The following is a 15,040-nucleotide window of genomic DNA, read 5'->3' as shown; positions in this document are numbered from 1 at the left end:
AGGCCTGGTACATTCTTTTCTGTTGTAGGCCACCTAAGCATCAGGTATCAGCTTCGACTCCTTTATCTGTCCCAAAATCTTCTCATGCATCCTATAAGCAATGATGTTGATAAACGTGGGCAAAAGTGCCACTCGCCAGGCCTCTGGCCTGTCCTTGGTGTCCCTGACACCGTCACCAGGCAATCAGCAGGACATCCTGAAGAAGGGCAGACGTCACCTTCTATGGGTTTTTTCCTTTATTTGTAAATCATAAAGACACTGTGCCATAAAAATCCATCTAGAAGGCCTCCTGTCCAAGAGCTTCACACCCTGGCAGGAAGGTCTCCTCTTCTTTAAGCGGCTGACACTGTCTCCTTAAGCCCGTTTTTGGAAAACTGCATCAGTGATGGGTTCTGGCCAAGAAGTGATTCTCGAGCAAAAGTAGCACAACACAGGTCCCCTGCAAGAGAAAAACAGGCGTTATCACCTAATAAACATGTCTCGCCAATCAATACTTACTTGCCTCTTTTCTGAAGCAACTCCTAAAATAAGTCACTTGAATGCTATCTCTACGGATAATTCTTGAAGAAACTGCATTTCTGCCTCCTAATGATCTTCGAACAAAGCTAGCACCTTATTTTATTAAGTCCGGTGACCCAGAGGAGCTGGTTCAAAGGGAGTTAAGACAGAGCTAAAACTGAAGGCTTAATCACTCCAGTGTGAAAGAATTCTGCTGTGTTGTCAAACCTCAGCAAGCCCAGTCTCCCGGCTGCTGGCGGCAAGAACAAACACACGTCAGGGCTATCTGTTTTACTCAGAAATGACAGGAAATCAAAAATCTATCAGACACGTCAGCAACAGCACCACAAGCACACTGGTTAGACAGGTCAGCAACAGCACCACAAGCACACTGGTTAGTGAGACTTAGGCGCCTCCATTTTGGCCCATGACAAAACCACCTTCTAACAAGCTTTCTCATTTTCAAATGCCCACGAAGATACACAGGCCACAGACTTCTGGGGAAGATCTTGAGGACTGGGCACCATATACAAAGGGGTCACAGTCTATGTGAACTTAAATTACACAAATCTGAAACATGGTATGATATTTAAAAAGGAAATAATGCCTCCTTATGCACATTCATCCAAATCCCACAGAATGGTTTTCTTTTTTTTTTTTTTTAATTAAGAACTACAAAATTCCCAAACTGGCAAACTGAGTCCACTGTACACAGCACCTAGACTCCAGCCACAGGGCTGGGCTGCTCTATCTGATTAACCAAATGCTGACTTTTCTACTCCCTTATGCACGTGCACTGGAACTTCACAAGCAATGGTAGTATGACTGTTGCTATTTTAACTTCACTGTTGTGACAATTTCAATGCTTTCTTAGGCCTTAAAATAAAATCATCCGAGTGGTGAGGTTAGAGCTAATACAGAGAAAATAAACTATCACACTATTAACTCTGAAATACAGGTAAGATATGGTCAAATACTATATTAAAAAGGTTAGCCAAACACACAAGGCTCCTTGATCATAACTTAGGAGGGGGCATGCTCAAGTGTAGGGGACAGTAAAGCTTTTCCGTAAAAAAGCAGACAGGAACTATTTTAAACCTTGTGAGAGGGGAGTTCTCCGTCACAGCTATTTACTCCAGTGTTGTAGCCATAACGAAGCCAGGGACATAGCTGTGTTCCAATAAAACCTTATTTACAAAAGCAGATAGCAGGTTGGATTTGGCCTGAGGGCAAAAACTGACTGACCCTTCCTCTATAGCCTTAGACCTAATAGCTAACCCCCTCCTTTAAAGGTGACATTTAATTGCTCATAAAAACAACCACTCTTCCATTTTCCATAGGGCCAATTTTCAGAAAAGACGTCCCATTAAAAAGGGCATATTTCAAGCTTGCAAAAACTATGTAATAATAGCCAAGAAAAAAAAAGGGAAGCAATGAGCTGGCAAAAACACGGCAGTAACGGGGCGCCTGGGTGGCTCAGTGGGTTAAAGCCTCTGCCTTCGGCTCAGGTCATGGTCCCAGGGTCCTGGCTCAGCAGGGAGCCTGCTTCCTCCTCTCTCTGCCCGCCTCTCTGCCTGCTTGTGATCTCTGTCTGTCAAATAAATAAATAAATAAATCTTTATTTTAAAAAACAACAACAACAACAACAACACGGCAGCAACAACAAAGCCGTAAAATGTTCTATATCATCTTTGGTACCATGCTTACATAACTATGTATTTGGTGAGTCAAAACTCACCAAACTGTACACTTAAAAATTGGTCAATTTAATTATACATAAGTAATACTTCAATAAAGTGGATATTGACAAAATGCTAAAACCTCAGCAACAGGCTCTAATCTGGATTAGATTTATGTTGTAAGGGTATATATAAATATATCTCTATATATCCTTTACTTCACATTTGCCTCCCTGGGTCATAAATTAAGAGAGCTTGAATTATGTAAATCCTTCAAAACCTCTGTTGCATTAGATGCCCTGAAAACAACTGTCCCAAATTACACTCCTGGCGGTCCCCACACCTCAACCACTTCACCTGAAAGGGGAGAATCAGTTGCTTTTAGAAACAATGCAAAGCCCCAAGTTCATGGCTTAGCTTTCAACCACCGTAAAAACAAAACAAACAGAAAGCCCAAGAACATCGGTAATTTAGGACAATAGGTGAGGCTTGGCTGAACTTTTCTCATTTTTTCTCACTTAAAACCAAAAACACAAGTTGGTGTGAGTGTCATCTCCGTTCTTTTCAGCTGTCTTTCCTCCAAGGTGGAGCTTGTCACCATATAAGCAGGAAAAAAGAAGTTAAACAGGATGTCGCTGAGATGCTAAAATCAGGGAAAAGCCACACAAGAAAATCATTCCTCTGATTAATCTAAAGGCAGTAAAATAACATGACACAATTTGAAAACCCCAGCTATTAGCTTCCTCGGGGCCCTTGTATTTTATCTGTCTTCACTCAGGGACAAGACCTCATTTAAAGCAACTGTTCTCAAACTGGGGGGCCCTGGACCACCAGCAGCTTCACCATCACCTGGGAACCCGCTGGAAATACAGATCCTCGGACAGCACCCCAGACCTACGGACTCAGCGACTCTGAGAGGGGGGCCCACCCATCTACATTGAACAAATCCTCCAGATGATTGTGATATTCAAGGACATTCCAAATCATTAATCTGAAGTTTGAAAATCAATGTATACTTGTAAGTGGAGTCCCATCACATTCTCTCATTTAATTAAGGAGCTCTAAGGAGCTTACCTTAGACCTCATCCTTTGGAGTAAGATGGGATCCACACTCAAATGTACATGAGCCCTAGAGCTACCTGATGAGTCTCACAAACATGCCTCAAAATTTTTTTTTCTAAGAACAGAGTAGATATAGGAACACAGCATTTTTTTTTTTTTTTAAGTTTTTTGGTACAACAGTTAATTCCCCCCAAGGGGGCTGCACCATTCCTGGAAGTACTGCAATACCAGGTAGATGCGTGGAGTGGACGGAGCAGCTCCTAGTCCATCTCCTAATTCCAAAAATCCATTTAATATAATGTCCTCGGATAGAGGACGTATCAGATATTACACTGATAAGAACAGGTATTACACTTGTCTTGGCCAAAAGGTCGAGAAGCGATGAAACACAGCATTTCCAGATTGCATTTCAGTATTTTTGAGCACCTGCCATGTGCCATGCTTGTGCTAAATGAAATTATCTTACTTAGCCTCCCCAGTCATGAATAAATCCATTCACAGGCCAGGCTAACATGCATTCAATGCCGAAGAACTTATATATAAATGTTCACTTTGCTTCTTCTTTGGTGAGCTGTCCTCAAACTTTATTGTGTATCACAAGTAGAGTCTAAGGTTGCTTATATGAAATCATGTGTACTATAATAAGCCAACATAAGGAAATCTGAGGTAATGATGAATCACCCACGACAATGTTTGCTTTACTCCAAGGTTTTAACACGTGTTAAAAATCCAAGTCCAATAGATTTGGTCAGAAGCAAATCCATTACAATCATTTATTTTAGGCTCTGGTTCTCTCTAAAATAATGTTGTTCTGTCCCTTCCATGATGGACACCATTCTCCTTCATGTAGACAATAAAAACTTAAGGGAAAAAAAATTAAGTGATTCTAAACCTGCTTCCCTGAAACCTCAACAGTGTTTGTCCTCAACGAGATGTGGCAAGTGCCGATCCACCAGCCTCACACACGGCACCCTCCGCCACACCTGAGAGCGTCCTCGAGATGTCAGAATCCTTCTCTGTAGTATTTCAGGCAGCCACTCCCAACCAGTGAAAGGATTTATGGCCAATGAAACAGATTTATTTCACTGGCCAATCAAAGCATGCCCCTTTCTTACTTCTCTTCCTGCTTCAAATACAGCTTTTAATCCCCTCCCCCTTCATTGTTCCCAGAACAATACAATTAAGCTTCAGTTAATCCTAAACCACAGTCTACAAATCGAGGGCACCGAGAGGGTCGCAATCATGCTGGATTGTGCTGAGCAGTCTGAACAATCTGAATGCGGCTGCAACCCAGCACGTGGCACCATGCTGCTCCGAAAATCAAAGAAGTAAGTAAATGAGGGTCCTGAAGCGATCAGGAAACACCTGTGGGGCCGTATCCTCCACCTGTAACTGGGAAGTGTACGGGGGAGTAGCCCAGGGAGGCTGATGCATTATACAGGACTTAAAAGCATGAAAACATGGCTGGAGTAAATAATCCTGATTTTGCTTGTGGTACTCACTGATGATTCTTTATTCGGCTAACGGGGCACCACACTGCTCCTTCAGCAGCATCTCCATTATTCTAATTCCCTAGAGAGAGAAGAAAGAACCATCAGAACGCCACAGTTCGTGGACAAGCACTTTTACATTCATCGTGACCCTTTCCCTTCAAGGAATCCAGTCGGGGCCCTATTCTCATTCAGAAAAGGAAGCTCATAGTCACACCTTACATTTCTACAATATTTTTCTCACCAAAGTCACATACATTTTCTCTACATGGGCTCAGAATTAATCAAGGGAAATGGGTACAGGGGCTGAGAATTTCCATTTTAAACTTAAGAAAACAGGCCAAGAGAAGGTAAGTCACTTCTTGGAAGTGGCCCGCTCAGTGGCACTGCCAGAGCCGAATCGTAACAGCAACAACAAGTGTTTATCAAGCACTTACAAACGCGCTACACTGGCTGCCCAGGTTTTCGTGAGCATGGTCCTGGGCAGTGGGTGCAGGGTGCACCACGGAGATCCTCCAACACCTGGGCACCCCTTCCCCACCTGCCAGCACTGGAGGCACAGCCACCCTAACCCAAAGGTGAGCTGCCTTACCTGAGGTCATCAACCCCTCTCCAGGGGCAGCCCACATCCAAGGACTGGTAGATACAGAGGTCTATAGGTCCTGGCCCCTTCCCTCAACTCCAGACAACTGGGAAGGACACCCCATGTCTGGAGGTCCTCATGGAATCAGGTGAAACCTTCACGGTAACATTACCCAGTTTAAAGCCCCTCCTGCCTGAAACCTGTTTCCCCTACTCCCTTGCAAGGGCTGTTCCAAGAGGCTCTCACCAGTCACCCTCTGCACCAAAGTCTCTATCTCTGAGTGTGTCCCAAGAGCCAGCCTGGGACACCTGGTTTGATGCACACAAAGCCCCTGAACAAGTACTATTCTTACTCCCATTTTACAGATGAGGAAACAGTAACTCCAAGAGGTTTAAACAATGTCCCCCAAATCATGTATCTGTTGAGTAATAATGCAAGGAAAGAACAGAGCCATTCTATTCTGGCTTCAGAGGTTCCCTGACCCTTCTCACAAGCTGACCCTGACCCTCCATGACTGCACATCCCAACCTTCCACGCACCCACCTTGCCAGTCAAAATCTGCCCTGGAGGAAAGAGGAAAGCAGATATTCCCTCCTTCCTCGTTCAAGAACAAGTTCTGCAGACCAGGGCCCAAACCTTCACAGAGAAAAACAACATGATGATGTAATTATGAACGAGAGTTTTAAGGAAGTCAGAGCTGGATGTGGGGGCATCTGGGATCTGGGAATGGGAGACACCGTTCTCAGGGACTAGAAAGCAGTCTACAGGGAACAGGAATGATCTAAGCTAACCTCAAACACAGATCCCGGGACCACATACAGGAAGACTTTGATTTAACAGGACTCAAGCAGGCCTCAGAGTTGTGCACTGTTATCCAGCACCCAGGGGATTCCCGTGATCAGGCAGGTCTGGGAAACACTGAGGGAGCTTCAAGAGAAAGTCTGGGGCTTCCTACTAGGGGTTTATTCTCTGCCACGGCAAGCGGGTGAGCCTCTAGAGAAGACCATAAAATATATTTAGTGCTAAAGTACACCAAACAAAATGTAACATATCCTTGAGGTTTTAGATGCTCCTTTAGATTGTGGCTAGCCATCACCACCAATACTGCCCCATCCTATTCGGAAGAAGAATCAGTTAAAGGATTCTGACAGAATGGTGACCAGCACAGAGTCGGGGGCAGGGGGAACTAAATCTGCAAACTCTAAGACCAGGAGCACTGCTGTCAGAGTCTTGAGACCCGGGTTCTGGTCACAATACTGCCAAGTTATTCTGGGGGTTTTTAGCTGAGCCACTCTTTACCAAGGAGTAACTAAGAGTGGAGAGCAGAGAGGACAGCCAGGCCAGAGGCTTAGTGCAGCTGCACACCAGAACTGGGAGGGGAACCCACAGATGCACCTGCGCATCCCCATGCCCTGCTGAGACCCACATTGTCAGCATTTCTAGGGCTGGGGCCTGGCACCTGCAGATTTGTAATATACCTCATGTGGCTCTGAAGCCAAACTGGCTCATTTACTAGAATCTGTGAATGGCAGCCTGACACCACCTAAAAGATCCCTCCCAGCCCTGCCAGTCTGAGAATGCATTTTGGAAGATAAGGTACATGTTACCCTCTGGTCCTCTTAGAGCTACTGTCCTTGCAAAGACTTAGGGGGTAAGGAGGAGAGTGGGGACAAAACCACCAGTGCAGTGAAATTTAATCTAACTCTTTCCCTAAGATTTAACGTTCATTTCTGCTCTCATTCACTCATTAACAAATTCACTCAATAAATAAGATGCACCTACTGTGTGCACTAGAGATTAAAGGGTGAACAAATAAGACATGGCCCCTGCCCACATAGAGCTTACCATCCAGTAGTTTTCATTCCCCTTGTTTCCATCTGTTTGTTTCAGCAAAGCCTTGAACAATAATTAAATGCCTTCCTTCTATTTTCAGGAAGAATAAAAATGGCCACGTTGATTCTATTGCAACCATCTCTTTGCATGAATCTGGTGGTATGTCTTTAAAAACAGGAAAGCACACTCCCACTCCCTCCTTAGGAAGTGAGCACTGGTGAACTCTCCCCATCCGTCCAAATTAAGAATGCCACCACTTACCAAGCTGAACACTAATTGACATAAGTGAAGACTTCGGGGTTTGCCTTGGGAATTGAAAGACGTTATTTATTGAATCAATGATGTTCACAATGTGACAGTTGATTTTTCTTTCCCTTTTCCCCCACTCTCTCATACCACTTTAGTCTTTTTAAGGAGAACAGTTAGAAATGGAAGGTGAAGAATAGGGGCAGAGAGAGAGAGACCTATCAAGTGAATTAAGAAAGAAAAAAAAACTTAACAGGGAGGCCAAACCATTACTTAGTGCCTCTCTACAGTATGGAGGGACCCAATAAAGCCCAATCAATAGAGTCCTTTCAACTAAAGTTCCAAGGCTTAAAACTCAACCCCTAGGAGATCAGCCTTAAAGAGGCTAAATTTACACCACTTATCACACAATGATGCCTGAAATGCAGAGAAAACATTAAGTGAATCCACCTTTATAGATATGGCTTAAAAGCTTTTTGGACTGACAAACCATAAACCAGCTTGATTTTATTACTCGTTTCCCCTCTGAGATTTTTTCTATTACAAGGCTATCTTTCTCTATTTGCCAATGTACAGATAAGTGAGGCCTCTCACGGTCTCATTTCCCTAATACAACACTGTGCCGGCCAAGCACATCCCCACAAAGGCGTCCCAGAGCATCACGGATTGAAAACACTTCAGAGATCCCCCTCGCTAACCGTCTCTGAGAAACAGCTGATTATTGTGGGAAACAAAAGGCCTGTCTGAAGGGGGAGTTGGAAAAAAACGGAACTACAGGCCGCTCGATCCCGACAGGGTAGTATTTATTCTCTTCTCCAACGGATGCTTCCTTAAGCCCTGGCTGACCTAGGAGGTCCCACAGACAATGATACCAGACTCTGTAAAAACTGTAAACTTCTAAGGCAGTTTTCAAAAGACACACCTATGGGGCGCTCTTAAAACAAGAACTGCTCACTTAATTACCACAATAAGAGACCAAGACCGGTGCAGAATCTGGCACACAAAAGGTTCATGATGTCAATGGATTACAAGGCTGATACACTGATTACTTTCCAATGCCAGACTGAAAGAGGCTGAATTTTAGCCTTACAGTTGCTGTCTGCCCAGTGGTTAGCCTTCTTCAAAGGGCAGTGGAAAAGGCCAGGATCACAAGGGCGGCCCAGGGGATGAAAGAACAAAACAAGTTAAGAATAAAGAATGGAAATGCAGAAAAAAAGAAAAAGAAAAAAAAGTGGGAAGGAATGATGTGAAAAGAATTTGCCAGCAGAGATAGGACCTAAAATGGGTCCCAAAGAATCTGGATTAGCCACGAGAGGTTCACAAAGGGCAATAAATTCAAATGCTTAAATTCTCATTATAAAACTACTCACCCTTTGATTAAAAAAAAAAAAAAAAAAAAAAAAACATTTACATCGGGGCACCTGGGTGGCCCAGTCGGTTAAGCAGGTTAAGCGGTTAAACGTCTGCCTTCCACTTGGGTCATGATGCTGAGGTCCTGGGATGGAGCCCTGCCCTGGGCTCCCTGCTCAGTGGGAGTCTGCTTCTCCCTCTTCCTCAGCCCCCCTCTCCTGCTTGTGTACACTCTCTCTAATAAATAAAATCTTTAAAAAAAAGAATTTACATCAAGTTGACCTCACTTCTTTTTCTGGTTTTTTTTTTTTTTTCATTCAGTTGGTTTACACAACTTTCTTCAAATCTTTTCATTTCTTCTGTGTAGAATAATAGTATGAATAAAAGAAGGATGAGAATATGTCACTCCCTGCTTAAACCCTTCCAGAGTGTCCCATTGCTCTCATAATACACGCACACTCACTATCATGGCTCCGGGGATTTTCCCACACAGCTCAGGGCCCTGCACAGACACAGGCCTGCTTCTCATTCAGGCAACATGTGCAGCTCCTTTCTCTTGCACACGCTGCTCCCTCCAGCAGGAACATCCCCAATCTACCAGTGGCTGGCTACCTCCTTGCCATACTGAGGTCTCAACTCAGCGAGAGCCTCCTCAGACACTCCCAACAGCTCTACCTGAAACAGCCTGGCCACAGCCTGGATCACACAGCTGGGTCCTACTCCTCTTTATAGCACTCATCACCACAGGAAATGACTAAGCTTTTTCAAATATTTTGTACTGTCAGCCATCCCCTCCCCCAACAGAAAGTAAGCTCCAGGAGATGAGAGAAACACTTGGCCGGGGGGACATCATCTGTGGGGAAAAAGGGCCAAATCCGCATCTAGTGTTCTCATTAAAAGTAACAGAAATGGGGCACCTGGGTGGCTCAGTGGGTTAAAGCCTCTGCCTTCGGCTCAGGTCCTGATCTCAGGGTCCTAGGATCGAGCCCCGAATCAGGCTCTCTGCTTAGCAGGGAGCCTGCTTCCTCCTCTCTTTCTCTCTCTCTGCCTGCCTCTCTGCCAACTTGTGATCTCTGTCTGTAAAATAAATAAATAAAATCTTAAAAAAAAAAAAAAAAAAGGTAACAGAAACACTGCTCAAAGCTTCTCCAGGAAGATATCTTCTGCCCCATAAAGCATCTTCAATCTGATGTAGGTTAATTCCTTAGGTCTTTAGGTCTTCCCCATCCATAAAACTGGGATAACGCCAACCAATACTAACGGTCAAAATCTGTGGCACATACTGTATGCCAAGAACTGTGCTGAGTGCTTTACCTGCCACTGGCTTACTTCATTCTCCTATCTGCCTTAGAGAATTAACCTATTCTTGTGGGGGGATGAGATCTGAGGTTCAGAAAAATTAAGCATCTGGACCAAAGTCACACAATAACTAAGAAGTTGAGTCCTGATTTGACCCAAAGCAATCAGGACTGCGAGTCCAGGATCCAGGATGTTTCAGCACAAGGGGGCGGAAGGCATAAATGAGACGGCGTATGTGAAAGTGCCTATTACAATGCTGGGTACACAGCAGGGGCTTGTTTTTCCCTTCCCTATTTACTATGTTCAAAAAGCCTAATAAATAAATCAGACACTGTAGCCCTGCTCCCAAACTAAATGGCATGATTCTTAATATATGAATCAATATTTAATCACCTCTACAAATTATTTTAAATACAATGCTTTTCAAGTAGGCACAGCTGATAGAATGTATGACCTCAATATAATTTTCCCATAGTAGCTAATAAACTCTTGAGTAAGATTCATTTTTATTTTGGTAAGTAACCCAAAATCTTTAGGTGTAACTGCAGAACATGAACAGATATAATTCAGATGTCTGTGCATGACATGATAAAACACCCTCTCTCCTTAAAGAGAATGTTTAATCTCACAATTGGTTATGGAGAAGAATATACTCCCAACTAATAAAATCTAAAAACAGGAAAAGACACTGTATTACCTAGTCCAGAGATGAAAGTCTTTTCAAGGAACCAAAGGTGGCCCACCTGACTTAGAAAGGTATCCCAGGATCAAGTATCAAGATGAAAGAGGCCCAAGCCGTTTCCATCTTGCCAGTTCTCAAACTCTGACCTGGCACGAACATCTTAGTGGCTAAAAGGCATTCAGGCACTGGTGTTTGCCTACTTTATGAAGTTCCTTCCCCAACCCTCCAATGTAACCCCATTAGTCCATTTTCATTTTTAATTTTTTTAAAACAACCTACACATAATTTTATTTTTCCTGACTTGGACGATATGGTTTTCTCACCACTGACTAATCAACAGACCAGCCTCCTACCTAGTGCCACATGCCATCCTTGACATTTCTGACAAATGATCTTCGGTTACCTGCTTAGAAACCTCCACTAAGGAGAAGCTTTCTACGCCTATTCCATCTGTCAGTCCTCATTATAAGACAGTCTTCCCAACACTGAGGTGGCACTGCCTCAGTGGCTGGCACACTGAAGGGGTCTAGTACCAACTTTTTAAACAAACTAAAACACAACAGGGCTTCTGTCATTTCTCTTTACTGGCATTTATTCACTATTCATCAGATTTAAGCGCAGTCATAATTCTGCCTTGATTCTTCCCCGTTCTGAGATAAAATGATTACCAGCATGCTTATTGTCTCTAACAATAAAGCCCCTAGATGCCCAGATAATTCTCTTATCTTTGACCTCTCCCCTTCTCTTCACCCACATTCATATTAACTTCTATATGTCAACAATTTTCTTTACATGTGAGGCCAGCCTACTGTCTTCAAATCTCGTGTGTCCTCTGAAGAAAATGTAATTTTCCAAAGCCATATTTCAGTCAAAAATCCATCACAACACCTCTCACCAATACTGAGGATAGTGGGCAACTATCTGCCAGTGACCTGAGCGACCTGAGTGACATTATCCCAGTTAATCCTCTCAATGGTCCCCGCAGCTAAGACACGTTCACTCTCACCATTTCCAGGTAAGGAAATTGGGCCATAATTAGAGTAACTTGCTTGGGGTCAAAGAGCAAGTTAAGTGACCAACCTGAAATTTAAACCTGGATTTCTCCAACTCTTTCCACAATGAGTATTTACCTCATTGTTTCTGGATCCATACAATGGGCGGAAGGAAGTGAGGAAGCGTATTTCCTTGCAGGGTTGCCGTGAGGGTTCACGGAAGCAACAGATAAAGCTCCTGACACATGACAGACTTTTATTAGGCATTCCTGCCCATACTCCCTGGCCTGAAAAGCGGCTACTGATTTCTTAGCAGACCCAAATCTGACTATGGGTCCCTCACAACAGGACTCCCACAACCAGGCATCCCCCGTTCAGTGGATGGTCAGTGACCCACAGGAAGTATCCACAAGGGCTCGCTCATGCCTGGATCAGATTTCTCCAGGTACATTTTACTTGATCTTCACATCACCTCTAAGTGTTACTGAAACTTGTATTTGACAACACTGAGACCCGCAGAGTAAAGCAGCTTTCTCTAGCTCACAAGGTCTTCAGCAAAAGAATAGAACTAGAATCCAGGTCACAGGAAAAAACTGTTTGTAGAAAGGCTACAGCCCTACTAGGCTGTGCCGAGCACATTATAGGCTGGTCTCATTTAATCCTCACACTCAATGTACGAGTCAGCGACATGAAGAAAATGACACTTAGAGAGGCTCAGAAACTTGACCAAGAGCACCCAGCGATGAAAGCACAGAATCCAGATTCACACCCAGGTTCCTGTGACTAAGCTCACAATACACCACCTCCTTCAAAAAGTACATCTGCAAGGTTCTCTTCTCACATCACCGAAAAATGACATGTTGCCTTAGGCACAGTCCCTTCCTGCCATCTCAAAGTTATTTCCATGCACATCTGGGTGATTTTAATTTATCCACTTAGAGAGGCAGGCTAAGACGACCAAGCCACAGGTAATTCTTAAAACTGGCCTAAGGATAAGAGCACCTCACCTCATCTCCAAATGCACTTCGTTTTCTGTTGACACCAAATGAAGCTCTTTCATGCACCAGGAAGAAGCTGGAGGACAGGCACGTGCACAGGAAACATTTCTATTTTGACCCAATATCTGCCAATTAGAATTCCTCGGTTTTATCGAAAGCCAACTAACTAGTGAGGCTGTTACTTCCCACAAAAAGCCTTTCATCATTTCTTGGGGATAAAACCCCAGGGAGGCTGAATGAGGTCTGAGGCTACAGCTCTGAGCCGGAGGGCCGTCATGAACGTCAGCTGTAGAAACGGGAGGCCTCACCGTCACTCCCCTGTCCTTCACATTACCTGTGCAGCGGCAGAGCCGTGACGTCCGTGGCAAATACAAGCATTTAATATCACAAATGAACACAAACAACCAGAGCGAAAGCTACAAATAAACAACTAAAACCTAAAATCACTACATGCAAGTAATAGCCCCTGCTCTTTTTTAAACGTCATTTATTTGCGAAGGGGAAAAAAATTCCATGCCGTGTTCACAGATGCAAATATCCTTTAAAATCCCCAGCCATTATCCCCATTATTGCCATTATTATCAGACAATAAAATGATAAGGGGAAAGAGAGAGTGAAGAAATGGTGGTAATAACACAGTTGATACTCTTTAAAAATTGCTGTATTTCAATTGCTAACTAAATGGAAGCATTACTGGTTAATCCCTAGGATCTTATCCTTCGTATTGTTTGGTCCCAGATATTCCTTCATGAATTAGTAACTCCCACATGCATGATGTTCTAAATCTACCAGCTGCCTTGAATGTTTAACAGTGTAATAAAATTCTTCCCTTCAATTAAAAAAAAAGCTTAGATTTATAAAAAAAGAAAAAATAGATTTGCACATCCTTCACTTGGTGAACTGCAAACGTGGGACTCCTTCTAAAGAACGGGCCCCTGTAAGGGATTCTGGCTCTCGTTCGGAGACTGAAGCAAAACCCTCCAGGCTCAGAGACACCTGATTCACACTTCGTTTGGAATCTGGCCAAGAAACTCAGGTTCCCTGGGAAATCATTTGTTAGACCGGCCTACGTGAAGAGGGTGAGCTGCTGGTAAAGTGAAGCAGGAGGGCTCTGTAGCCGGTGCATCAAGTGCAGAGACTAAGGGTCTGACTGGCTCACATGAACATGGGTTCTACCACTCAGCACCCGGGTGGTTGGGCGCAAGTCGACGCACCCCTGTCTCATCTATAAAACGGTCCTCACAGTCCTTACTCCAGAGCAGTGTTAAGCAAATTGAAGGAGGTAACACAGGTAAGTACTGAGGATGATGCCTGGGGCAAAGGAAGTGCTCAACAAATAGGACCTATTATTACCTTCCCTTCTCTGCTTTTTTTTTTTTTTTTCCCTTCTCTGCTTTTAAGACTATTTTAGTAAATTATTAATAAATAAACTATTTAATAAATAAATAAAGTAAGCTAGAAACAGGGGCGCCTGGGTGGCTCAGTTGGTTAAGTATCTGCCTTTGGCTCAGGTCATGATCCCAGAGTCCTGGGATCAGGTCCCACATCGGGCTCCTTGCTCAGCAGGGTGCCTGCTTCTGCCTCTGCCTGCTACTCTCCCTGCTTGTGCTCGATATCTTGATCTCTCTGACATATAAATAAGTAAAATCTTAAAAAAAAAAAAAAAAACTAGGATAGAAACATGAAGCCTTCATACATTTGGAAAAAATCATCCAGTAACATGCACCCGTGCTCACTAACTGAGTAACTACTGACTGAGCATGGACTACGTGCTATGTGCTGAGTCCCACAATGAAGCCTCCAATTCACTAAGACAAAGAATCACGACAACAGTTACATCTTGGTAACAGTACTTCAGGGAATCTTTTCTAAGGTGTTGACACAAAATATGAAAGATTCCATGTTTAAAGATGTTTCACATGGTCTTGCTGCTAATGGGAAGCCTGGAAACAACTTCAATGCTCAATCCTAAAGAAACAGGGCAATCAATTATTTTACGACAACTTAACGAAATATTATGTGGTCATTAAAATGTTGGCTTTGCAGTTTCTATAGCTGCTGTGGTAGGCATTTGTGATATAATATTACTTGAAAAGAACAAGACATGAAATTGTACTTATACCGTAATTATGGCTGTTTAAAAATCTGCATATAAAAGACTGAAAAGAACATGCCAATTTGAGCTATAATAGCAAGATAACAGTTATCATTTCTGGAGTATTTAATATGTGCCAAGATATTTTAAGCACTTCTTTACACCATTGCCTTTTATTCTCCTGCTCCGAAGGTAAGTACTATCATTCACATTCCAGCAGAGGCTCAATCTGT

General features: G+C 43.4%; 1 protein-coding gene and 1 non-coding gene across 6 annotated transcripts in view; both read right to left on the bottom strand.

Annotated features, from left to right (window-relative positions):
• Nucleotides 1-221: 221 nt before the first annotated feature.
• The window catches only part of PRELID2 (PRELI domain containing 2), a 64,612-nt gene continuing 49,793 nt past the window's right edge, over nucleotides 222-15,040 (bottom strand). For 4 of the 5 annotated variants that reach the window (XM_032336299.1, XM_032336301.1, XM_032336302.1 and 1 more), the window contains 2 exons: nucleotides 4,742-4,811; nucleotides 324-439 (listed from right to left, as the gene is read on the bottom strand). In XM_032336299.1, the coding sequence (XP_032192190.1) occupies nucleotides 4,752-4,811 (60 nt within the window). In that variant the 3' untranslated portion in view covers nucleotides 324-439; nucleotides 4,742-4,751. Of the gene's footprint in view, nucleotides 440-4,741; nucleotides 4,812-15,040 lie in introns of all 5 variants that reach the window. The other variant, XM_032336300.1, reaches the window with a different exon arrangement.
• On the bottom strand, nucleotides 3,434-3,622 carry LOC116587284. Its single transcript, XR_004284358.1, has one exon. It is a non-coding gene; the product is annotated as a U2 spliceosomal RNA (small nuclear RNA).

Source organism: Mustela erminea, chromosome 3 (genome assembly GCF_009829155.1).
Source record: "Mustela erminea isolate mMusErm1 chromosome 3, mMusErm1.Pri, whole genome shotgun sequence".
Taxonomy (NCBI): Eukaryota; Metazoa; Chordata; class Mammalia; order Carnivora; family Mustelidae; genus Mustela; species Mustela erminea.
Note: the sequence above shows the minus strand (reverse complement) of the source record. Positions and strands in the feature narration are given on the sequence as shown.